The sequence below is a fragment of the Oncorhynchus tshawytscha genome, linkage group LG19 (genome assembly GCF_018296145.1).
Source record: "Oncorhynchus tshawytscha isolate Ot180627B linkage group LG19, Otsh_v2.0, whole genome shotgun sequence".
In the NCBI taxonomy this organism is placed as follows: domain Eukaryota; kingdom Metazoa; phylum Chordata; class Actinopteri; order Salmoniformes; family Salmonidae; genus Oncorhynchus; species Oncorhynchus tshawytscha.
In genome coordinates, this window is record NC_056447.1 from 26,617,744 (window position 1) to 26,645,103 (window position 27,360).

At 42.2% G+C, this 27,360-nt stretch overlaps 1 protein-coding gene across 4 annotated transcripts in view; it reads left to right on the forward strand.

Annotated features, from left to right (window-relative positions):
* LOC112218561 (myocyte-specific enhancer factor 2A) overlaps positions 1-26,966 on the forward strand; it is a 91,891-nt gene extending 64,925 nt beyond the window's left edge. For 3 of the 4 annotated variants that reach the window (XM_024379449.2, XM_024379447.2, XM_024379450.2), the window contains exons 5-10: positions 5,123-5,257; positions 7,272-7,491; positions 16,723-16,907; positions 24,346-24,469; positions 24,620-24,743; positions 24,944-26,966. In XM_024379449.2, coding sequence (XP_024235217.1) covers positions 5,123-5,257; positions 7,272-7,491; positions 16,723-16,907; positions 24,346-24,469; positions 24,620-24,743; positions 24,944-25,343 — 1,188 coding nt within the window. In that variant the 3' untranslated portion in view covers positions 25,344-26,966. Of the gene's footprint in view, positions 1-4,920; positions 5,056-5,122; positions 5,258-7,271; positions 7,492-16,722; positions 16,908-24,345; positions 24,470-24,619; positions 24,744-24,943 lie in introns of all 4 variants that reach the window. The other variant, XM_024379448.2, reaches the window with a different exon arrangement.
* The last annotated feature ends 394 nt before the right edge of the window (positions 26,967-27,360 follow it).

The window sequence follows — 27,360 nt, forward strand, 5'->3', positions numbered from 1 at the left end:
CCTCCCTACTTCCCTACTCCCATACCAGTAACATGACCAGTACCAGGGAGTAGACAGGAAATGCTTATAGGGCCCTTGGTAATGGCATACAATACATGCAGCCACTAGATAGAGTGCAAACGAGAACAACCAACAGTTCCTTTCCCCCCCTCAAGTGAAATCCACAGCACCAAAGGAAAAATGGGAGCATACTCACACTGAAAGACTTGTCTCTTAAGATGTTATATAAGAGAAATATATTTGTGAGCAGATGAAAAGCCTTGCTATCAGCCGCCTCCCCATGCTGATTCTCAACTGCCTTCACACTCAAAGAGGCCCTTTTGATAAGCACATTAGATGGAACGGACTGGACACAATGGTGATGTCATGAGGATTAGCATGCTACCTTGCTTAGTGCGGCAACAGGCACAACAAGCTCATTCACAACAGTGCAGAATGAGCAGGGTGGGGATGAACGCTACAGAAGGAGAAATAGTTCAACTATACATACTTTGTATAGACTATAATACAATAATAATGGCTCTTAAAGTATGATCTTGGTGTATGTTCTGTGTAGCTACCTTTGCACACTGGAAGACAGCCTCTACCTGCCTTCTCTCCACATTGGAGAAGTTTGGCTTTTATTCACTGTCTACTTCCAACCTCCCTTTTATTCAGGTACAGTACATGAATAAGTGAAATCTAAAAAGCTCTTGACACAAGTGGGGGGCATTGGAGTGTAATGGTGTTCTATCCAAGGCAGACTGTTTCAGTGAAAGAGCTTCACAAGGAACAGGGAATGTAGGTGGCTTACGCAACAGCTTCACAAACAGCCTCAGCTCCACTTTATTTTTAACTCCTGAAATGATGGTGGCCTCAAGTTTTGAATGTGTATGGGGCTATGATATAAACTCTGCCTTTGGCGTTCAACTCAGCCAATTGTAAAAAAAAAAAAAAAAATACCCTGTCAGTCTTTTGAGTGTTACATTCATGTTTATTTTATGTGACATAAATGCTGATCTTCATAGAACACTATACTCTATGCTGGGTGAAATGTAATATAAAAAATATAACGATTTTTAAAGAGTACAATTGACAGTACAATTGACACACTGCTCCAAAAACTCCAAATACTCCTGTGTATGTTTGTGAGTTTCAGCTAAATGAACAATTATTGGCACTATGGAGGAGATGAGTGATACAGGTACACTAGATGTTATTGTCAGTATGTCGGTTTGGCATACAATACTGAGAATGGAGAGACACATTTCAAGGCCTGAAAAGCAGAAAGCCTGTTCTCTTACTGCTAAATTCACACACTCACTATGATGTCCAGCTGGTTTGATGTCAGAATCCCCGACTAACATGTTTGGTGTATAGAGACACATTTCTATCAATCCAGGTCTGGATAGCTGTGAGAAAATAGCTGCTGGCCTGGTTCCCACTGAACTTTATGAGCCTCCACGGGCCTTGTGAACAGATTACACAAGTTCACTCGTCACTACTCTCTGACTGCAGCCCCGTACACAGACAGACCCACCACCCCCACCCAACCTCCATTATAAATGTTGTTGAAAATCTCTCTGTTCAACTGTATTCATACCCCTCCAACTGTTCTTTCTTAATAAGCATAAAACTACACAGCTTGACATGACTTTTGACATTTCGTTTCAGAGCTAGAATTTGAAAAGCAATAGAAGGGACGCTTGTTGTATTTTGGATTTTGTTTACCATACTTCCCACGGGGCAAAAACTGTTTGAATCAACGCTGTTTCCATGTCATTTCAACAACAAAAAAATAATTGTGATGACGTTGAATCAACATAAGATAATTTCATGTTTTTTTCCACCCAACTCTTAACCTAAATGCAGTGACATGGTGAAATGTTTTGTTGATTTCACATTAGTTGACAACTCAACCAAATGTAAATCAAAACTATACATTGAAAGGACATCTGTACCCAATGCGTTCAGAGTTGGTTGGTTTTGTTTTCTAGGTTTTGTGTAAGATTTGAATTGCTTTACCAATACTTTGATGTATTTGTATTATGGAGTAAAATCCTTGGCTGGGGGAAGGTTTGATGGCCTTCAGGGTTCCATGTGGCCCCTTCTAAGGCCATGTCGGTGTGAGACTGTTTGTGATTGGCTGGGCCGGGGAACCAGGGCCTGACAGGTGTTTGGTAGAGAGACACCTGTTTGGCCATGTGCTGATTTAGTGATCCATTTACTGGGAGCTGCGGGCAGCGTCTGTGGGACACCAGAAACATGCCAAGTCATTTAAGGAGGAATAACGGCCATGCTGTCCCAGACCTTCACTCTTGAGCATGCTCAGCTAGGAGCACCTCGGAGGAAATATTCACTCTTTCTTAGGTGTGCATGATTATGTCCTCATTTTAAGTGATGTTGCATTTCAGGACATCTCTAATCATAGTGATACATTTTCACTTATGAATCCATCTCTTATGGACAATGACCTAGATATGAGCACTCGTTGTTAGGCTCTGTGTTGTTTAGTCTCAGTGCAACATGTTCCATGGTTTGTTCTGAATGCTGAGTGTCCCTGGCACTGGATGTTTCCACTGGCCCCTCTCTGAGTGATCACGGCCAAGGGCCAGAGGGGTGCGGCTGGTTGGAGGCTTGTTGTGGAAGTGCTGCCTGCTGCCCTGCCCATCTCACACAGCCATGGCCGACCAGCCCAAACCAGCTATTCACATAATGAGCAGGTCGGGACTTTAATTTGCAGGTCCCGATCAGATCTGTGGCAGTCTGGTGGAGAAAGTGCATAGTTTCCGTAGTAAACACAGCCTTTACGGGAGCCTAACTAAAGAACAGCCTTAGTAAACAGGAAGGTGTTTTTTTTGTTGAGAAGAATGCCCCTGCTCTGTACCACACCAAACACAAGTGCATCTAACTGCACATTTACACATGTTGTGTATCATTCTCAGGGCCGGCTCTAGGCATAAGCGACATAAGCGGTTGCTTAGGGCCCCCGGCCTATAGGGTAACTCAGTTGGGGTCTCAACTGTTGAGAGTTAGAATAGTAGATTACACAAGGTGCAATTTCAACATTTGATTGTGCATCAGCAGTTTTTCTCATGTTATGTCAGCCACTGACAGTCACTCAATTAATGCATGTCAGCATTTTTTTTTAGATTGTTAAGTTACTCTAGCCAGCTATCTAAACTTGTAGTAATCATGGTCAAATTATCGACCGGGCACGAAGGGCACTTGCCCAGGGGCCCTGACCTACAGGGAGCCCCCAATGAGTTTATTAGTCAATCTCACTCAGATATCGTATTAACATGGCATAAGTCATGGCTAAATGTGTAGAATTGCAGGAAATTAACTCTGAAACATGTTTTTTTCCTATTTGACATTCAAAACGGGGGCCACTAAAAAAATTGCCTAGGGCCCCCAAAAGGCTAGGGCCGGCATTGATCATTCATTACTCATGAGACTTTCTCTCTCTCCTCAGCAACACTGTCAGACAGATATGACTGATGAGATTTAGGTACTTTTCAGTTCTCCTGCTTAAGCTTTTATATTCTACACCATTTCATCATGTGCCTAAACTAGAGTAGAGGGTCGTTTGATTCAGTACTGGTCAATTTGCTGGGATCAACTGAGCCTTGGTAGACAGGTACATTGTAACCAAGTTATGTTTCACAGCATTTCAAGCCTAGGAAATCCAACAGTAATGTGTCATACAGAGCTCGTCAGCGTGTTGGTAGCGACTGTAAGCAGGGTTGGATAAGACACGTTGTTAGATAGAGATCAGCCGAGACACCACTGTACTGTCAGAGAGCTGTCAGCAGACGCCAGCTGCTGCTGCAACAACCATGAACACACACACACACACACACACAGCAGCCAGTGCGTTACCTCCAGCACCTCCAGGGTGATGGAGACGGAGGCAGAGACTAAGGGCTCATTAGTGTCTTTGGGCCCAACTACACTCCCTCACACTGTGACCTCTCCATCCAGAGGAGTCAGTGGCCTTGCTGTAGATACCTGGCTCAGACGCAGGCCAGAGACAGGGGAGGTCACAGCTCTGGACCTGCACCAGCGTGCTAGGGGAACCTGAACAACACACATATAAATTAAGCTTGATTTGCTCTGACTGGCTTGATATCACATGCTGTCACGAGCTGTCATCGGCTCATGTAAGCACCGTCATTCAGACTCTTAACAAAGACAAGAGAACCACTCCTCTGATAGAAAGTTACCACAAACACAACACTGGTTTTATTTCCTTTGTTTTATAGTGTGGGATTCTTTTAAGATGTAAAACAAATCTCATTGGACTTCTATATCACAACACACCATACTGTGTGCTCGTTCCTCTTACAATAATCGCTCCATTTCATGCTCTAATAAGCGTCTTTGACCACATATAATAAACTATTTTATTTGCTACATTACTTAACATTGATAAGATCCTGCGAGTGGCAACCATGCAGAATTAAAGTCTGCAACGGTTTGAACTGCTGCTCTGTGGGATCCTCTTATGCCGTGGTGTCTTCCAGCTGGGTGGCTTATGATAACTGAAAGATAATGAAATATGTATTGAAACACACGAATGCAGCGAGTGAGAGGGAGGAAGATAGAGGAGAGAGAAAGGGAGGGGCGAGAGAGACAACGAGAGAGGGCAGAGAAAGGGTCAGAGACAGAGACAGATAAATATTTAGTTTCTCCCATGTTGAAGATCTCTAAATGATGAAAGGATAAGGAGTGATATTTCAATGTCTCTGTCATTGTCAACCATTGCATAGGAGTACAGTACCTGTAATATATGTTTATATTTTTGACAATGTTCATGTTTTGTTCTGGGAACAGGTTTGTAGGGGATGTATTTTAACCTAGCTAGACAGAGAGTCATGTGGTAGTAGACTGAGTTTCCTGCAGTATACATTGTGTGTGAATTGTGCAATTTTATTTCAGAAATTAAGAAACAAAGGCCATAATGACCTGTGTGCCAGTCCTGATCCAGATGACTGTTTTGGGCACAGCCCCCTCATGGACGACCGTTTCGGCAAACTAAGCGAAGAGAGTGATTTAATGTACAAGCGCTGTGGTGTAAGTACTTCCTCCCTCTCCTGCCATTTTGTGTTGATTCCTGTTTTTATGTTGATGTTCACTACAGGCGCTAAACAAGAAAGAACACAGAGGCTGTGATAGCCCGGACCCTGATGCCTCATATGTCCTCACCCCTCACACAGAAGAAAAGTATAAAAAAATTAATGAGGAGTTTGATAATATGATGAGAAATCATAAAATCGTAAGTAAATGCAATGTTCTTGCTGCTTGGCTTTGTGGCACAAAGGATTTTGACCTTTTGGTTCTTATTTGTTCTTATTTGTTCTTATTTGTTCTTATTTGTTCATTATCCCACCCTGCAACCTCTGTCAACTACTATAAGCAAAACATGGACTATTCAAGCATAACCTTTTTTCCGTTCATTGGAAGTGTAATTGTTAATTTTGTTTATTTGTACTGCAACTTATTTTTTGGCACAGCCTGATAAGATCACATTGTTGTTGATAGGTTTAACCTTTTCAAAGATCTTTTGGAATTATCACGTTTCTTCACATTATTTGAAACATTTGAAAACTATATGAAAAGGATAGTGCATTTTTTTTATTCCAGAGGAGAAGCTTCTTTATTATCAATGTACATTTCCCCCTGGAAAAAAAATTATATTCCCATTCTGGCTTAAATATTGACTGGTTCTCTAGCTTTAGTGATTGATGTGTTTTTTTCCCCCCAAAACTCAATTTTCACCCCCAAGCAAATGTGAAAATTGAATCTCTTTTAGTCCCACAGTGGCCAGATCATGTGACTGGGGAAATAAAATAATGTTTATCTCCCCTTTGCTCATTGTATGGTCTTTCCTGGTTCCCCATCTCCTGGTGGGGCGTCCTCCATTCACCTGGGCAAATCATACAAAAAAAAGGGTGCTATCTAGAACCTAAAATCTTCTTTGGCTGTCCCCATAGGAGAACGCTTTGAAGAACCCTTTTGGGCTCCACGTAGAACACTCTGTGGAAAGGGTTCTTCATGGAACCCAAAAGGGTTCTACCTGGAACCAAAAAGGGTTCTTCAAAGGGTTCTCCTATGGGGACAGCTGAATAACCATTTTAGTTTCTAGATGCCATCTTTTTTTCTAAGTGTATGATTTTCCAAAGTGAATGGAGGACGCCCCACTAGGAGATGGGGAACTAGGAGACTGTACAATGAGCAAAGGGGAGATCTTTTTTAAAGTGTACAGTCCTCCTAAAGTACAACATCAGTGGACTATCACTGTGTATTTTCCAGTCCTTCATCAAGCTACTACCATTACACAGAGCTTTACCTTGAGACAAGAGTGATCTTATTGCGGGTGGCAATCATAGAATCCTGCATAAAGTATAGTGCTTCAACTGTTGTTTTCTCTAATTCTGACATGGAGGGCACCACTGTTTGCAATTAACACACTAATAATAACACTAACTGACTGCCTCACTGGACTATGCTGAATGGAGTGGTCTCACTGTCAACAGTCACTCTCACACACTGTGGATAGTTAGCACTGCACAGACATGGAGGAGAGTAATATTAACGTCACGTGATTATAACTCATCATTCTTACTATACGTTTTTATCCAAAATGCTTTCACATTGTTGGAAATGACACAATTACACCATCCTGGTTAAAAGAGAACATGTTGTTTTGCAGTGCTGACTATTACAGTGCAAGACTGAACACCTGGTACACTGCTAATGGGCATGTTTTGGAATATGTCATGTTTTCAGTGATGTGTAATGATTTTATATAGAAAAATGATTGTTTTGTGCATTTACAATAACATAGTGTTAATTTATACATTTTTTGCAATATTATTTATAAATATATTATACAAGTTTATGACAGCATCATATGTAGTACAGCAATTTTTCAGATTCCACTTTAAAGCATATTATTCAAGAGTTATTATTTAATCCCATTACAAACCAAGGGTATATTTATTTGTGGTCATTTCTTGGCCATTCAGACTAAATGCGATGTTAATGGAAGTGAATGTGTAAGAGTGTAAGATACACTTGTATAATAAGCAACCTGGATTAGGAACATGAACAACTTGCCAGCTGCAGTTGATTTGCCATCAGTTAATAGGACTGCTCTGTTAACCATACCGACATGATTGATGTGGCACCATCACAGATGCCATCTCTGCCGTCTCCTTCCCCCTGTGACCCTCAGCCCAGTGCCAGGTCTTTGATTCTCCCCATGTCTGTGTGTTTCCCTCCTGTAGCCCACAGCGCTGCCCCAGCAGAACTTCTCCATGCATGTGGCAGTGCCAGTCTCCAACCAGAACACCATGTCCTACAACCCAGGAGGCTCCATGAGCAGCCAGGCCCAGGCCGCAGCCTCTCTGAGCGACAGTGGGATGCTCTCTCCCGCTCAGGCCTCCTTACACAGGAATGTGGGCTCCAGTGGGGGCCAGCAGAGGCCCCCTAGTCAAGGCAATGCAGGTCAGTACTGTTACATTTCACTGTTTTTCTCTCTCTCACTACAACTGACTCTACATCCATGGTGGTAAAGATTCAGATCTTTATCCACCAGTTTCACTCTTGCTCTTCCAGATATAACTTTCTCCATATTTGCCTGATATGTGATATGTTTGCAATGGGCCTATTTGCATCTAGTTTATGAAAAAAAGTCCCATTTATTTGAAGGGATCTTTCATGACTCAAGCACATGTCCAGTGGTGTCAGTGAGCTCATGTTACCACTTGTTTACCGCTCCTGTTTATAGTAATGGCTGCATTATGACTCATGTTTGACACCTTTTTAAGACTTGTATTGCTCACAGGAAGTGGGATGAACTGGTAATGTTTTGACACAATAGCTACATCCTCTGTGTTGTGCGGAGGGGCCTGTGCATTCAGCCAGTCCATGCCTCATCAGGATGCAGAGTTCTGTATGGTAAAAATAGCACTATGCTTGAAGTCCATCTGCATTGGAAATAAGTAATGTGTGGCTTTTGTATTCATTTCAGTCACATGAAAAGTGGTAACCACAACTGCAGCATGACCACCTAGCTGGGTAAAATACAATTTCTCTATTCTCTGGGGAGCCACTGAAACAGCAGGGCAGTCTATAGCCTTACTGCCATCTCATTCACCCAGTTTACAGCTGAATTCATGTGCACTGTGCCTGTAAAGTACCTACTGTACCCAAACACATACAGTACTGCTGTATACCTATTCAGTGGGTAGATTTACAGGTAAATAATATTTTGTTGTTCAGTTCCTTGTACTAGGTTATTACCATAATATGTAAACAAAAACAAGGCTACTGGCTGGTGGTGTTGTGGTCAGAATACTAAAGTGTGGACCTGAACATGTCCCTTTTACAAACTATGGAATACTGGCATAGTTGCCTTAAAGAAAACTTAGGGCCATTCCTTGACAACTTTGACTTGGATGACTGCACAAAGTAACGACAGGGCCAATGGCCCACTCACCATAGAACCAGAGAGAATGCATTCCCTCTCACTGATAGCTCCCAGTAGTGGTAGAAGTGATGGAAGTTGTATGGTGTTGCATGTTGTTTCCATGCATTCCACTATTAAATCCTAAACATTTCCAGACACCTCATAATATGCTCTACGGCAGTGGATAACTGAGAGAATGACCCCAGCCTCTTTGGAGGGATTGAGTGCAGCTCTTCCCTGATCCCTGTGGCTCCCAGCTGAAGGATACAGATGGTTAATAATATCATTTCGTGCATCTCATTAGGTGGCATGCTGGGTAGGACAGACCTGGCAGTGCCAGTGTGGCGTGAGCCCCAGCCCAGCGGGTACAGTAGGTCCTCCAGGAGGAATTCATTAGGTCTTTGTGGCTCTGCCCAATAGGCCCTCACCTCACTGTCTGTGGCTCTGCCCAATAGGCCCTCACCTCACTGTCTGTGGCTCTGCCCAATAGGCCCTCACCTCACTGTCTGTGGCTCTTCCCAATAGGCCCTCACCTCACTGTCTGTGGCTCTGCCCAATAGCCCCTCACCTCATTGTCTGTGTCTCTGCTCAATAGGCCCTCACCTCACTGTCTGTGTCTCTGCCCAATAGGCCCTCACCTCACTGTCTGTGTCTCTGCCCAATAGGCCCTCACCTCACTGTCTGTGTCTCTGCCCAATAGGCCCTCACCTCACTGTCTGTGTCTCTGCCCAATAGGCCCTCACCTCACTGTCTGTGTCTCTGCCCAATAGGCCCTCACCTCACTGTCTGTGTCTCTGCCCAATAGGCCCTCACCTCACTGTCTGTGTCTCTGCCCAATAGGCCCTCACCTCACTGTCTGTGGCTCTGCCCAATAGGCCCTCACCTCACTGTCTGTATACATGTACATGTGCCTGCGACATGGCCTGCGACATCGACGGCTTTCGTCAGGTTCTTGGTCATTTATTGCATGCGAGAGGACTGTATTTGTTGTCTGTCTGTGAGTATTGGGAACATTGAAGGCAGTAAGTTAACATGGTCTTCATATACAGTGGGGCAAAAAAGTATTTAGTCAGCCACCAATTGTGCAAGTTCTCCCACTTAAAAAGATGAGAGAGGCCTGTAATTTTCATCATAGGTACACTTCAACTATGACAGACAAAATTAGGAAAAAATCCAGAAAATCACATTGTAGGATTTTTAATGAATTTATTTGCAAATTATGGTGGAGAATAAGTATTTGGTCACCTACAAACAAGCAAGATTTCTGGCTCTCACAGACCTGTAACTTCTTCTTTAAGAGGCTCCTCTGTCCCCCACTCGTTTCCTGTATTAATGGCACCTGTTTGAACTTGTTATCAGTATAAAAGACACCTGTCCACAACCTCAAACAGTCACACTCCAAACTCCACTATGGCCAAGACCAAAGAGCTGTCAAAGGACACCAGAAACAAAATTGTAGACCTGCACCAGGCTGGGATGACTGAATCTGCAATAGGTAAGCAGCTTGGTTTGAAAAAATCAACTGTGGGAGCAATTATTAGGAAATGGAAGACATACAAGACCACTGATAATCTCCCTCGATCTGGGGCTCCACGCAAGATCTCACCCCGTGGGGTCAAAATGATCACAAGAACGGTGAGCAAAAATCCCAGAACCACACGGGGGGACCTAGTGAATGACCTGCAGAGAGCTGGGACCAAAGTAACAAAGCCTACCATCAGTAACACACTACGCCGCCAGGGACTCAAATCCTGCAGTGCCAGACGTGTCTCCCTGCTTAAGCCAGTACACGTCCAGGCCCGTCTGAAGTTTGCTAGAGAGCATTTGGATGATCCAGAAGAAGATTGGGAGAATCTCATATCGTCAGATGAAACCAAAATATAACTTTTTGGTAAAAACTCAACTCGTCGTGTTTGGAGGACAAAGAATGCTGAGTTGCATCCAAAGAACACCATACCTACTGTGAAGCATGGGGGTGGAAACATCATGCTTTGGGGCTGTTTTTCTGCAAAAGGACCAGGACGACTGATCCGTGTAAAGGAAAGAATGAATGGGGCCGTGTATCGTGAGATTTTGAGTGAAAACCTCCTTCCATCAGCAAGGGCAATGTAAGATGAAACGTGGCTGGGTCTTTCAGCATGACAATGATCCCAAACACACCACCTGGGCAACGAAGGAGTGGCTTCGTAAGAAGCATTTCAAGGTCCTGGAGTGGCCTAGCCAGTCTCCAGATCTCAACCCCATAGAAAATCTTTGGAGGGAGTTGAAAGTCTGTGTTGCCCAGCAACAGCCCCAAAACATCTCTGCTCTAGAGGAGATCTGATCTGGAATGGGCCAAAATACCAGCAACAGTGTGTGAAAACCTTGTGAAGACTTACAGAAAACGTTTGACCTCTGTCATTGCCAACAAAGGGTATATAACAAAGTATTGAGAAACTTTTGTTATTGACCAAATACTTATTTTCCACCATAATTTGCAAATAAATTCATAAAAAATTATACAATGTGATTTTCTGGATTTTTTTTCTAATTTTGTCTGTCATAGTTGAAGTGTACCTATGATGAAAATTACAGGCCTCTCTCATATTTTTAAGTGGGAGAACTTGCACAATTGGTGGCTGACTAAATACTGTTTTGCCCCACTGTACATGTTAGAGTGATGGTACACTGTCCTTACTGTATAGCAAAACAACCAAGCTGAGTGTCAGCGTGTTCTGTCCTCAGAACCCTGACAGAGATGCTGTATGTTCAGTATATTATTCAGACTGCAGCTAGACAGGTTGGTGAAGTGATTGCATCCAAAGCTCCAAGAGTCAGTCCAAAGGGACAGATCTTTTTTGCCAATGTGTTCCAAAGAAGAGGCGTAGATGGTTGAGTACAGTAACAGAGGAAAATGGCAGCAGCTGCTAATGTCTGGCCAACCGCTATGGTGACACACAATCAAACCACCAAGGACACCAGGAAGGTCACATGTCCATCTGTTCCTCCTGGATAGTAACAGATCAAGAATGCCTCTTGTTCTCAATCGGCTGCTCACTTTGTGTCGCTCCAAACATGTTTGTGGTACAAGTTTTGTTTGGGGTTTAGGGATGACAACAGTCACTATATATTTTCTTAGGACTATCCTTTCATTGTGAACTTGTTTGTGCCTGAAAGGGTTAACATATTAAAAGGTAGGGTTCAGGCGGCAGATTCTCTTTGGAAGGTAAATAAAACACAGTGTTTCCTTTAAGACTGACACCTCCATCCGACCCTCCCTCTAGTTTCCTTCCCTCTATTGACAGGTGCATCTGTTTTTCCCAGTACCATGGCAGCCCTTATAAGGCTGGAGAGAGCCTGCAAGATGCCTAGGCCAGCAGAACCCTGGAGGTATTCCGGCCATGACACCCCTCTAAGTCCTCTGTACACAATGACCGGACAGCCTGTCATGGCTGCTATGTGCTGTGTGAGAGGCAGAGGCAGGTGGACGTTAACCCTCTACCTACCAGACAGGCCACTGTGTCTCATATGATACAGTATTATGATAGTAGTGAAAATACATTATGCAATCAACAGATGCTATATTTAAAGCTATAGATTATGCATTTAATTATGTCCTGCTTCGTGAGCATAGATATGCTGGGTATAAGTTTGAGTCTGTGGTTGGTGAGGTGATTCGATGCTCTCAGTCAGGGCTGAGTGAAATATTTGGTCTGTCTGTATTTGGTCTTTGGCAGTGCTCGGAGCCCTGTCCCTGTGCTGGGTAAGCGGTAAGGTTGTGGGGTGCTGAGCCGCCCCCATGCCAAGGGAGGGGTGTCAGCCGTTGGCACACTGGCAGGAGACTGCAGCTGTTGTTTGTACCAAACTGGGTAGAACAGCAGACACAGACTGCTTGGAAAAGAAACCTCTCTCTCTCCAGTGCTGCTGTCAGATGGCCATTCCTTACATAGCTCTGATTTTTCACAAGCAGCAGCTATTGGGAGAGGAGAGGCCTTTTGCACCAGTTCTGTCTTGTTGCTCGCTCTCTTTTCTCCTCCGGTGGTGTGGCTTGATATCGCCACTAAGAGGGGCTTACAAGCACGGAGAGTGTCCTGGGAAATGCTCCGGATCGCTGATTAAGCCTAGGGAATGGTGGCACTGATCCAAACCCTAATCTCATCTGATATGCCAGCACTTGTCCTCAGAAAGAAAACTCTTTCTTCAAAATTGACGTACAGCGGCAAAGTGCAAATGAATCATTTTGTCCATGGACATGACATGGCATGTCATTGCACCTTAGCTTTTCTCTCCTCCACACTGTGGAAGCATATGAACTGTAGCTTGAAAGCTTTTCGGAGCCGTTTTCGTAGTTTCCTTTCTGCAGCAGTGTGAAGGAGGTCTTTACCACATGTGATATGAGTTGACTATATGTGTTCATTAAGAATGAACATGAGTCTGGTTTCAATCTGAGATCATAACAGGATTTGGCAGCTGACCAACTAACACATGAAAGTGTGTTTCTGTTAATACACCACATCTTACATGGAGCAGAAATTAGATTTTCATACAGTCATTTCACTCCTAGAACATTACAGGCACCTCGGGTAAATGAGGCTCTGCAGAGGGGTGATGTTAATTTAGCACATGAGTTGCATAAAAGCCCGTGTTTAAGATTAAATAAGGGGGAAGGGCTCCACTATTCTTCCTGCAGTCTTAGGAAAAAAAGGCGCCTAAAAGAGTTATTTGCATGTCCCTATTGGAGAACCCTTTGAAGAACCTTGTTGATTCCAGGTAGAAAGGCCCATTTGCTTCCAAGTAGCACCCTTTTTGGTTCCAGTCAGAACCCTTTTTGGTTCCATGTAGAGCCCTTTCTACAGAGGGGTATAAGGGTTCTCCTATGGGGATAGCCAAATAACCCTTTTGGAACCCTTTTTTCTAAGTGTGGAGAGTTCTCACAGTGGCTCAGTCCCAGTGCTCTGCAGACATGAATCAGGATCAATAAGGAGAGTGGAGAGCAGTGGGCTCCACATGGTAGTCCGGGTCTAAGTGATCATGACTTAAGCCTAGTGAGGGTCAGAATATTCACAGAATATTCACATGCAGTATTCTGGTTTTGCAGGCAAATTGTTGTAGCTGTATTTTAATTCTGTATTTTCAGAGAGCAGTTTTTGATAGCAATTATTTTTCAATTGTTCTGTCTAAAATGAGCCATCTGTTTTGGCTCTCGTTCAAATACCTAAACCTTGGCTCACGAGAAGGCTATGAACTTCTTATGCTTTGCTCAAACATAAATGATATGGATGTAATTAAAGCAACTCTGTGATATCATTTTTTTACACCTAATTAGCAATCCAATGTGGAATTATTTGTGTGATACAGTCACACTCCTCAATGCATGAGAGATGCTTTGCACACAGTTTCACTCTTTCCATGCTCTCTCTCTCACTCTGTTGAGCATTAAGAATGAGAGCTTGTCAGAATGTTAGGGGATGTGACTCTTCTCTCTCTTATGCAATATGCCTGCAAGCGGTGCAGATTCCTTCATTAATACTGGAGAGTTACAGGCTCTTAAAGAGTGATTGCAAGGGCTGTTTGTGTGTCAAAAAGAGTCTATCTGAACATATTATTCCTCTATTTCTTGAGAACCGTGGAAGCCGTCGTTCCCAGTGGAGTACCACTTCCAGTGTGTGTTTTGTCCATTAAGAAAGCATTCTAAACTCTATTTGTTTTTATACTAAGGGGCCCTCCAAGTGGAATATGGATTTCTTGGAACAACTCACTAGTGAGTGAGTGACTGCACTGCAGTCTCACAAACTGTGGCCCTGCTCTCGGTTTCCTGAGCCAAAACAATACCAGAGCACCCGCTAAAGAGTTTCTATCCAGGCTCATTAATGGACGCTATTATTAGAATTTGCTCTCTTTTCCACTTAATCTATTAGAGGCTCTTGATTCACATCCATTAATCTTTTCTCATTCATGTATGCATATTCTCTTCCCTCACTGAGACTCAAGTTCCTCTGGTGTTTGCCTAATGACAGTCAGGTCTGGTCAGTTCTGCATCACTTGCTCTTCAATGCATTCTAGTGAAAGCACAATTTAGTCAACAGTGTTTATTTTGTCTTACGTTCAGATGAAAACTAAATGTTTGAGTGGTACATACAGCCTCTTATGTAATCCTGCTCCCACGGTGGGCGGTGTTAATTATTTACAACAAAGAGTATATTTATTTACCCAAACACAGAAACTAAACATTCTACATGTTCTAGGTTCATTCACTGATGATTTGATGGCAGAAGAACCACTGGTTCAGATAACACACAGAAAACAAATGTGCAAAGATGTTTCTGCCAAAAGGCTTGTGTGATCATGTGATCTCTGCATGTGATCATTTTCTTGTTTTAAAATGTACTTTAAGGTAGAAACAGTTGTTCTGTCTTGTAATGGTGCCCCGTTTTAGTGACTGTTTTAAATGGATACTGGTTTCAATTACGTCTAATTCAATTACGTCTATTAAGTCTTTTGCTAATCAGCAATTTCAGGCATTATGCTCTGCACAAATGTACTTTACAATTCTGCATGTTGCTTTTGTGCACAACTGGCTGTAGGCTATGTACAACTAGCTTCAAGGAGCATGTTTTTTCTCCATTACGCCATAGTTGCTGCCTGAAATGCCTACACATTCACGTTTGTGAACAGATTTTCATTTTGAACTGATTCCCTGTGATGATACCGTAGGCCTCGGATCATTATCAGAGCTGTGTTGCTGCACCTTTTACAGTCAGGACCCTCCCCCTCCAAACACCAGCCCAGATATTGCCTCGCTTGATTTGCCCACCCACCCCCACAACTTTTTCTGAGTAGAGCCGAGAAGAAACCTCTGTGTGGAAATACACAACCAGGGTTTTGTCTGATCAGAAAATAATACATCTTTCTCAGAAACAAAGAATTATAATTTAGACAGATTTATCACATTTTTGATAGTGAAGATACCTTCTTTGCAACTGTTGATGACCCATGTGGTACTCGTCCTCCAATTAACCTATATTTATGTTAAAATATTGGATTTTTAAAAATATAAGCAATAACAGTGTCTCCTATTTGTAGGGTTTGGATAATTTACATAGCTAATTATATGCGTGCACCTTAGTTTTTACTGCAGTATAAGATGAAAGCGAGTGCTGGGAGCGATAGTAGCTTGCGTTGCGTATGCTGTTGATTCAGCTGTGACATACCATTGTATGTCTCATAACTGTTTATTTGGCTGTGTATTGTGGGGGTTCTTATCTGTAGCTAGAGAGGTGATTGTTCCATTATGTCACTAGGTCCTGCTTATCCTGCAGCCTGCTTGTGTTTCACTGGGCTCTATACAACACAATGGAGTGCTCAGTTACTTGTTGAAGTGTGACACTGATCTGTTGATGAAATACTAGATAGCATTGATTCTTTCATCCCTCTGTTTCTCATTATTCTCCAGATTCTGATATCCATTTTTTCAATGTTCTGATGCATCAGAATGGTTATAGCTGAATAATGCATCAAAAAGAGATATAAACTGCTAGTGCATTTGCAAATACTCTCACATTGATTTCATAGCATAGCATGTAATTGATTTCATAGCATATATAGCTCACTTCAGCCCCAGTCCAGGCATTGTGCGACATGTACTGTACTGGTCCTTCTCCTGATCAGCTCTGAGATGGTGTCAATGCCCTGTGCCTGCTTTCACTTTGTTTTAGAACAGTTGCCGCAGGAAGTGACTCTGGGTGGGGGGTAAACCAGCCTTATGACTCATTGTTCTGTAAATCTACCATTAGGGTAAAGAAGAAATGACAGTCCGCACATACGTATATAGTACTACGAATACAGTACAATGAGTACATAGATAGTCCTGCACACTGTAGCAAGACATAGTATTCTCATATTGTCACACCAAAAAAGTACCATAACAATCCTTAGCAAACAGTTTTACCCAACTGTAATGGATTGCTATTCCCAACTTAAACAGCAGTCACAGTACATTTGTTAAGGGAATTGCTCCTCATCCCAGGATACAAGGAGTTGACTTTGATATCGTCACTCACAGCAAGAATGAAAGGCTCATAAATTCTGAAATGGACGTTTTATTTTGGTAAATGTGCAGGATAATTATCTGAGACTATTAAAACTTCCCAGAGGGTTGGGAACACTTAACGTTGCGTGCCGTGGCAAGCTATGCAGCTTTGAAATGGTGCGTTGGAGATTTGGCAGATGACTGTTGTTGTAGTGTCTCACAGTCCCATGACTGCTTCTGTCTCTGTCTCTCTCTGCAGGGAACGGCTTTGTCAACCCTAGGGGCTCTCCGGGACTCCTGGGCGCAACCAGCGGGAACGGCCTGGGGAAAGTCATGCCCACCAAGTCTCCACCGCCCCCTGGAGGGAACATGGGGATGGGCAACCGCAAGCCAGACCTGAGAGTGCTGATCCCCCCGTCCAGCAAAGGCATGATGCCCCCACTGGTGAGTAGCCTACAGTCCCCACTCCTCACTGCACATGAGCTGACTGGTAGAACACTGCGTGTATCTACCTCGGGGCTGCACCGATTTTGGCTTCTTTGTACCTCACATGTGTGTAACAGAGGGAGTTTTATTTTCCCCCTCACAGGATTGTGATGGTGTTATTGTGGTATAGTGTGCAATGTTGGAAATGTTTTGGAGCAGGAGAAATGGTCCTCCTTGCTTGAGGATATCAGTGCTGTCTGAGGACCTCGTGCTTCATTCCTGGTTTACTTGCAGCCTACATTCATTTATTACATCAACAGAAATCGGCGAGCGGCATTCGTTCTCATGCTGCATTTGTATTTGATCACCTACAGGAGCTAGACTCTGGACAGTGACAAGAACACAAACAGCACAGCAGCTAGCTAGGCTATACTGTATCTCTGAGGCCCAGAGATACATTTATAACCGTTGCGTACATTTTACAAATATATTGTGATTTCTAAACTTGGCGCATGCCAAACATACACTCTTCCCTCTATACGGTAAATCAGACCTATCGTAAAACTGTGCATGTGTGAACGAGCATTTTAACGCCGCCTAAAAAATGACCATTATTAACCTTTTATGGTAACAATAACCCCCTTATTTGCTGCATACTTTGGAAGTATTGGAATTAGGCCAAGAGAGTTTCTAAAGGAAATAGCAATGGCAACGTGATCAAATGTTTTTGGAGGTGTTGGAATTAGGCCAAGAGAGTATCTAAAGGAAATAGCAATGGCAATGTGATCAAATGTTTTTGGAGGTGTTGGAATTAGACCAAGAGAGTATCTAAAGGAAATAGCAATGGCAACGTGATCAAATATTTTTGGAGGTGTTGGAATTAGGCCAAGAGAATTTCTAAAGGAAATAGCAATGGCAACGTGATCAAATATTTTTGGAGGTGTTGGAATTAGGCCAAGAGAATTTCTAAAGGAAATAGCAATGGCAACATGATCAAATGTTTTTGGAGGTGTTGGCAGAATGTTTCCTTTTGCAGTGACATTTGCTGTGTCTGTCCGTTTCTGAAACAATGGAAAATGGTTGTGGACCTGTAAACAGATCGTTTGAATTCAATACTGTTTTGCATGTACTTTTTCCCGAACCTAAATATGCGCTGCCCGTGAATTCTGAAACATTGTCTGTTCGGGAAAAAATGTAAACTACAATAGGCCTACTTACAGTGGTAGTCTATACATTTCAATGCGGAAGATCAACTGTCTGTTCACCTGTTCAATTCTACTGTAAGTTATAAACCGCGCTCCCTTTTGGATGAGTAAAAACAATTGAAATTATAATAGCCTATCTAATAGGCCCAATTATATGAGAGATGCGCATGGTCATTTGTTGTACGGCCACTTTGGGATTATGAACTCATCGTGGCCAGAGAAAGTGAGGAATTTATGCTGCAATGGTTATGATGTAAATAAATGAAATACTGTCTACCCAAGAAATTTCACATGACAGTATTCAGGCATCAAACGTCAATGGAAAAGGTGGCTCGTCTGTTCTACCATTAAATTCAGCTACACTTCGGATTTTTGTTATGAATAAGAGGGTCATCATACAGTATATTCCCCATTTGCACAAGGCTACTATAGGGTCGTTTTTCCTTCTTGCAATACAATGCAATACTTCAACCACTAGAAACTGTGTAGTCCTACACATGGCCTAAAGATTGCGGGACGACAAGCACATTCTCAAGTCAAGTTACTTTTTTATAAATGCCAACTTTTGCGTGTTTTGGAGCATATTCTGTGCGTACACGAGGTTTATAAATGAGGCCCCAGGTGCGTTAACAGTTACTCAATTATAAATATTGAAATTAGAGGCCCTCTCTAATTCTGATAATGAATGTGCAGAGAGCTCTGACCACATTGAGCATCTGAGGCTGCACTACACTGCCATGGCCATAAATCTAAATGGGAAGAAAAGGTTTCAGACATTAACCAGTCATTGACTCTTTCCAACCTAACTCCCATTGCTGAGAGCTGGAGCTCTCAGCAATGGGAGTTCCTCCAAGACACTTGTATGGTAAATATACCTGGGGTTACCATAGCGTGGGTACCCCTGATACATCTACCAGCCTGGAGCAAGGGATCAACATGTGTGTGTTACCATGCCAACATCTGGAAGTGGTAGAGCTCCCAAACCAAACCACAGAGCTTCCAGTGTTGGAGAGTAGTGAACTACATATAGTAATTTAACTACATGTGCAGTAGCTTGGTGGTAGTTGAACTAAATTCAAATCTAGGTAGTGTTTTCAGTAGTTAATTACTGTGTAATGTGTACCATGTAGCGGTGTAGCTAACTACTGGAACTACACAATACTTTTTTAAAGTAACTTTAGTTCAACTTTTTTTCCATAGGGGTGGCATTAGTGTAGCTTAACTTCTTTCAGTGTGAAGTAATTGGTAGCTTGGTAAACTATCTTCTCAGAGTAGCTTCCACAACACAGAGATTCACACATCACAAGGACAAAGCAATTAAGGCTGCATTTAGGCAGGCGGCCCAATTCTGATATTTTTTCCACTAATTGGTCTTTTGACCAATCACATCAGATCTTTTCACATCAGATCTTTTTCAGAGCTGATCTGATTGGTCAAAAGACCAATTAGTGAAATAAGGATCATAATTGGGCTGCCTGTCTAAACGCAGCCTTAGTGTTCATTATTAGAACTATTGAGCAGGATTACAATGTTTCAGACAGAGAGATTCTAGAAGTCCTGAATGTGTCAGTAGTATTGAGACAAAAGGGAGGGCCTGCTCGGCTCTGCTCTGTCAATGTAAACGCAGCGTTCCAGATGGGTTAAGGCAGCGTTGTGGGCTGGCAGGTCTTCAGACAGCCTGTCATTAGGCCATAATGGTATTAAATTAATCACATCTCAGTGTGACAGAGTGGGGATGAAGGCTTAATCAGGGGCCCAGAGTGTGAGCCAGATAATATCTTGTCGCCCTTGTCGTGTCTTCCTGTCGCTATTGATTGAGTGTGGGTATTATTAAGACAGTCCTGGCCAGGGCACAGTCAGTCCCTCAGCACAGGGAAGAAGGAAGATGGGCTTCCAGTTAGCCTCTTGTCTAGCAGAACAGTAGGCCTCACATACAGAGACTCCTATAATCTACTAGGTGAAGCAAAAATGCACAATATGCAGGTACCTCATTGACTACTCTACTTTATTCATTGTACCTCATTGACTACTCTACTTTATAGATAGCTACAAATATTTGATGACATTACAGTTTGCATTGAGTTGACCTAACTAGTCAGTTTTAGTTTCTTGAACTCAGTTTTATTTAAAGTAAGCGGAGAGCCTTCCAAATGAGTCAAGCTATAGCCTCAGGATTGATGATGTAATTAGATGGATGCATGAGAGGTTAAGCACTTATTCAATGTGAGTCCAAGTCATTAAGTGTGTTTGCTGACTTAAACCATTCTTGCTGGAGTGTCTTTAATAATTGACTCTAAAGTTGACCCATTTTGGTTTTACACCAGTAACCTTCTGAGTAGCAAATAGTTATGGGTTCAAAAACGATAGGTCTTACTCTGAAATGGTCACAAACCCAAGCTAAAGTGTTATAACATGGTCATTTAGTATTCACTTTTATCCAAAGCATTGTACAGTATTGCCTTTGACAAAGAAGGTTTTGCAAGGTAACATGAATAGTAGTGGGCAGAGTGAATATTTCAGTCTAGAGGACAGAGTGAATATTTCAGTCTAGAGGGCAAAGTGAATATTTAAGTCTAGAGGGCAGAGTGAATATTTAAGTCTAGAGGACAGAGTGAATATTTAAGTCTAGAGGACAGAGTGAATATTTCAGTCTAGAGGGCAGAGTGAATATTTAAGTCTAGAGGGCAGAGTGAATATTTCAGTCTAAAGGACAGAGTGAATATTTAAGTCTAGAGGACAGAGTGAATATTTCAGTCTAGAGGGCAGAGTGAATATTTCAGTCTAGAGGGCAGAGTGAATATTTAAGTCTAGAGGGTAGAGTGAATATTTAAGTCTAGAGTGCAGAGTGAATATTTAAGTCTAGAGGGCAGGCACGTCTAGATGACTTTTACTCGTGGAATACAATCAGCCAATTAAGACGTTGGTTTTCAACATCAAAAGGGTGACTGTAGAAGCCATCCTGACCTTCTCTTGTAACCCTGCCTCTCTTCTTCTCTTCTGTTGAGAGCAGTCGGAGGAGGAGGAAATAGATTTGGTGAGTTTTGAGAAGAAAAATGGCTGAATGAACACACTTTCAATTTCATCGTAACAACAACAAGAGGCAAATAGATCAGTAATAACATGTTCAGGAGTGAAGGCTGTTCTTGAACTGTAGATTTGAATACCTTGAGTTTATTGAATTGATTTGATTGAATGGATTTTCTTTTTATAAAGACTAAATTGAGAATTGAAGAGCAGCGTCAGTGTTTCACTGCATGTTATGAACCTGGCAAGATGCCTCAACCTGTCTAATGTCCTGTGCCCCACAACACCGCCACTCCCATGTGTTGTTCAGGGAATGCTTTAATGTTTCTGTTTGTTTGTGAGCGAGCACACGATGCACACATTCACTAGAACTATTAGACAGATCATTATCACTCCTGCGTCTTGTTACTTCAAGAAAGTAGTTTGGACACACATCGTTACATACAGGTGAAGTCGGAAGTTTACATACACTTAGGTTGGAGTCATTAAAACTCGTTTTTCAACCACTCCACAAATGTCTTGTTACCAAACTATAGTTTTTTTTCGCAAGTCGGTTAGGACATCTACTTTGTGCATGACACAAGTAATTTATCCAACAATTGTTTACAGACAGATCTATTTCACTTATAATTCACTGTATCACAATTCCAGTGGGTCAGAAGTTTACATGCACTAAGTGTTACGCCCTGACCTTAGAGAGCCTTTTTATTTCTCTATTTGGTTAGGTCAGGGTGTGATTTGGGTGGGCATTCTAGTTTTCTATTTCTTTGTTGGCCAGGTATGGTTCCCAATCAGAGGCAGCTGTCTATCGTTGTCTCTAATTGGGAATCATACTTAGGCAGCCTGTTTTCCACCTTAGTTTGTGGGATCTTGTTTTTGCATAGTTGCTGTGGAGCCTGCAGTACTTTACGTTCGTTTGTATTTTGTTGTTTTTTGGTGTCATTTGAAAATAAAGTAAAATGTACGCCTACCACGCTGCACCTTGGTCTCCTTCTAACGACGGACGTAACACTAAGTTGACTGTGCCTTTTAAACAGCTTGAAAAATTCCAGAAAATTATTTCATAGCTTTAGAAGCTTCTGATTAATTGACATAATTTGAGTCAATTGGAGGTGTACCTATGGATGTGTATTTCAAGGCCTACCTTCAAACTCAGTGCCTCTTTGCTTGACATCATGGGAAAATCAAAAGAAATCAGCCAAGACCTCAGAAAAAGATTGTAGACCTCCACAGGTCTGGTTCATCCTTGGGAGCGATTTCCAAACGCCTGAAGATACCACGTTCATCTGTACAAACAATTGCACGCAAGTATAAACACCATGGGACCACGCAGCCATCATACCGCTCAGGAAGGAGACACGTTCTGTCTCCTAGAGATTAATGTACTTTGGTGTGAAAAGTGCAAATCAATCCCAGAACAACAGCAAAGGACCTTGTGAAGATGCTGGAGGAAACCGGTACAAAAGTATCTATATCCACAGTAAAACGAGTCCTATATCGACATAACCTGAAAGGCTGCTCGGCAAGGAAGAAGCCACTGCTCCAAAACCACCATAAAAAAGTCAGACTACGGTTTGCAACTGCACATGGGGACAAAGATCGTACTTTTTGGAAATGTCCTCTGGTATGATGAAAAAAAATAGAACTGTTTGGCCATAATGACCATCATTATGTTTGGAAGAAAAAGGGGTAGGCTTGCAAGCCGAAGAACACCATCCCAACCTAGGATTAAATGTCAGGAATTGTGAAAAACTGAGTTTAAATGTATTGGACTAAAGTGTATGTAAACTTCTGACTTCAACAGTAGAATTATTTTAAACAAAAGGTTTTGTAATATGTATAAAATTACAAAGTAATTTCCAAAGAACAGATTTCAAATCTTGGATTGTTCTTCATGGGGAGGGGCAGATTACTTCATTGTGGATTATGTCATTCTTAGAGAAGCTTGTTTTTGGATGATGTCATCTGTTTGGAGAGAGTAGGAGCAGCGGATATTTCCAAGGAAGTTATCAAACTGTCATGATGCAATATTGCCTCAAATGAAACCCTCAACTGCACTATATTACAAATTGCCACACCAGAGCTGCTCAGATCACAGAGTAATCATATGATATGACATGCTGTATGTGTTTCCTAGATTGATGCAGTAAAAGGTGTCTCTTGATGTTAATACCCCCCAGATCACAAACAGCCCTGCAGCTCATGCTAACTCTGCCATTTTGCCTCTGTTAGGTGCTAGCAAAATAGTCTCACTTTCACATCAGAACAAAAAAGTGTAGCATTAAACGTTTATATTAGAGGGTACATAATGAACAGAATACTATATTCTCAGAAGATTTGACTAAAGAATCCATAGATCTATAAATGACCCAACATTTGACCAGTACGTTTGTGGTCCTAATGAGTGACTACCATGATTGGCCTTCTCAGAGCGTGTGTGATCCTGTTGCTGCTGCATGAAGGCACTGTGTTTTGTGTGCTTGGGACAGCATGCAGCCACTGCACCCAGGATTGCGTTTTTTTTTTATAGGAGATATGTAGTAGCTACTATATGTTATGAAAAATTAAGGAACTGTCTCTCTTTCTGGCAGTAGTTGTAAGAGATCTGTTTTTTTTTTTTTAGACATCTTTGGTAGTAATTGAATTGACCGTTTTCTTTATTCACAGTCTATAAACAATTTGAGTCCTGAAGAGCATTTGCCTTAGCTTGTAAGGAAATCTGAATACAACAACGAGTGCATGTCAGCACAAAATCCCACTATTGTGTAAAACAGTTTTCTATTTCAAAACATTATTCCTGTTTCTGATAATCTGTTTACAGATTTACCCACAAACAACATTCAATTGATCAATATTGGACAAAAACAGTCTTTAAGTCTTTATGGGATATCGTTTTTTTCTTATTGCACATATTGTCAAACAGTCATCATATAATACAAACATGGCTCAATACGTTATCTGGATTGTAGCTACATGTGACATGAAGCTACAGTGCTACCTCTTGGTGGGAAGTAGTATTGCATTTTTCATTGCTAAGTTATTATAGTCTTATCATATTATGACTTTAAAAAAATGCGGTGCAGCTGATTTATACACAACACATCTGTAACATGTTTTTAGCTATATCAATTTACCATCTTGCACTTTGGGTTCACTACAGTAAGCCTTTACAGCACCCTACAGGGTTGTTTTGTTCATTAAACCTGTTTTCTTTGTACTGTTTACAGAACACCCACAGGATAAGCAGCTCCCAGTCCCAGCTACTCGCCACCCCAGTAGTGTCTGTCACCACCCCCAGTCTGCCCCCCCAAGGCCTGGTCTACTCAGGCATGCCCACCGGCTACAACACCGGTGAGTCTACCCCTCTGTCCCCTGCCACGGCGCTGCCTGTCTGGCTGTTACTGATTGGTCTGGTCTCCTGTGGTGAGAGGTGCCGCTGCAGTAGCAGTGGGAGGGGGAGTGTGTGTAACTCACTGTTCTCTGGTGCTGTTGTTGTTGCAGAGTACTCCCTGAGCAGTGCAGAGATCTCCTCCCTACAGGGCTTCGGCTCTCCAGGGCTCTCTTTGGGCTCCATGTCGGCATGGCAACAACATCAACTGGGCCAGGCAGCTCTCAGCTCTTTGGTGTGAGTAACACACTAGCAAACACACACACAAACACATAGACACCCACACATTAATAGAATATTCAGTGCATACATTATATACACGTTCAAAGTACATAGCTTGGACTCTTTCAAATGTCCATTTTCCAACCACCACTCCAAGCACCTGATCTATGTTACTATCCAAATGGCCACTGACCCCGTGCTGTTCCTCTCTACAGGGGTGGTGGTCACCTACCTCAGGGCTCCAACCTCTCTATCAACACCAGCCAGAACATCAACATCAAGTCAGAGCCCATCTCCCCACCGCGGGAGCGCGTCACCTCCTCTGGCTTCCCCCAGCAGCAACAGCAACAGCAACAGCAACAGCAACAGCAACAGCAACAGCAACAGCAGCAACAGCAGCAGCAGCAGCAGGCGTCCAGCCGGCAGGACCTGGGCCGCTCGCCTGTGGACAGCCTCAGCTCCTCCTGCAGCTCGTACGATGGCAGCGACCGCGAAGACCACCGGCCGGACTTCCACTCCTCGTCCATGGGGCTGGGCAGACCCCCAGCCGGAACCGAGGACAACAGGGAGAGCCCCTCTGTCAAGCGCATGCGCATGGACACCTGGGTGACATAGAGTCACTCAGTCAGGCCTCCAGTCACCAGCTAGTCAGACGGAAGGAGGGAGGGGGTAGACTTGGGGGAGAGATGGATGGGGTAGGAAAGGTCCTTATAGTTATCATTATAATATTATTATTTAACTCCATTTCATTTTGTAAGAAGGAGAATGGCAAATAAATTAAATACGTCTCACATTAATAAGAAAAACAATCAAGTAGTTGGACTGAATTATGTACACAAACAGATGTTATCAGGTACTGGGTGCGAATTAGATGTTTGCAGGAGTCTGATGTTCAAAGGAGAAAAAAAGAAGAAAAAAACTAATCTAGATTATTGTAGTCACTGGTCTAGTCTGGCACTTGTAGTTGCTGTTGTTGCACTTGTAGTTGCTGTTGTGGTTGCAAGTTACAAACAATCCAAAAAGTCAAGAGTGTTGCCTGCTGGCTGAGGGCCCCTGCTTGTGGCGTCCACTGTTAGAGCTCATGTTTCACTACATGGTGTAACCTCATACGACTTTAATCTCATACAACTTTGTCTCAATTTGTCTCTTCTATGAACTTATTAAATCAATAGATGTGGAATCAAATTTTAAAACAATTTCGACCTCAGAGACTAAAAAGAGTTGTTTTTCATTTGAAAGAGGTTTCCCTTGTGTGGTTTTAGACAGGAAAAGCTATCCTGTATGGGAAGGACATGGCTCAGAGTCATGTGTTTAGTTCTAAAATAAATAGGAAAAAGTATATTGCAATAATAACATTCATTTTATAATCTGATATATGGGACATTAACATTATGGGAAATTGTCCAGTTGAACTGGTAACATGGTAATAGCAAGGCATCTTCTCATTGCTCCAACAATTCATTGGTAATGTAAGCCAAAGCTGTACTGTACGTTTCTTTCTGTTATTTGTAGCTATGGTTTCCTAGCAATTCTCTCAAAAAACAATTGTTCATTTTAGTTTTGTTTTTACTGTGCTTTGTTACAAACATTATAAAGACATGCAAGCCAGATCTTGAATCAATATCTCAAGCCATGAACACTTGCTGTTCTGTTTGTTAAATTAAACATTTGAGCCAAACACTTTCTTTTGTTATGTAAATAGCAACTTTAATATATATATATATATCACCTTGGTGTAAGTACGTATGTATTGTACCATCACCAGATTCAAGAAAAAGGTATATTTTTGTGGATTACTGCCATGTTTACAGGGCGAGATCCTTATTAAGTAGATTATTCACTGGTTAATATTTACTATTTTGTTAATTATACTGTACTTTCTTCAAAATTGAATTACTACCAATATAGTCAGTGATTTTCTTTCCAGAGAGTAGTTTATTGGGTTGTTTTCCCTTTAATAGTGGTGAATGTCTGTCCTTAAGAAATTGTAATAACAGTGATGTAAGGTTAAAGTTCCACTATATCTTATGTTGTGAAGGATAATCTCAACGCTGAGGAAAATATGGTTTAGGGTTAGGCTATTTACCTGTAGCTGCTGAATACACTGCCAACTTTCAAACCCAAGGTCCCATCTCAGCATTGAAAAACCATCCATTGTGATTGTGCTTTGCTCGATTGAAAGACATGCCATTTCATGAACCATGCCAATAAACCTATTTGGGTCGCTCCACGAAAAGAGTGCCTTTTGCGTCACTTTGATATTTGAAGTAGAAATTGTGCACCAATATTGCATTTTAAAAGCCTGTTATGTTAAATTAAGTGCACTTTAATATACACTGAGTGTACAAAACATTAAGAACACCTTCATAATATTGAGTTGCACCCCCTCTCCCCTTTTGCCCTCAGAACTGCCTCAATTTGTCAGGGCATGGACTCCAGAGGGATGCTGGCCCATGTTGACTCCAATGCTTCCCACATTTGTGTCAAGTTGGCTGGATGTCCTTTGAGTGGTGGACCATTCTTGATACACACAGAAAACTGTTGAGCGTGAAAAACCCAGCAGAGTTGCAGTTCTTGACACAAACCGGTGCGCCTGGCACATACTACCATACCCCGTTTAAAGGCACTTAAA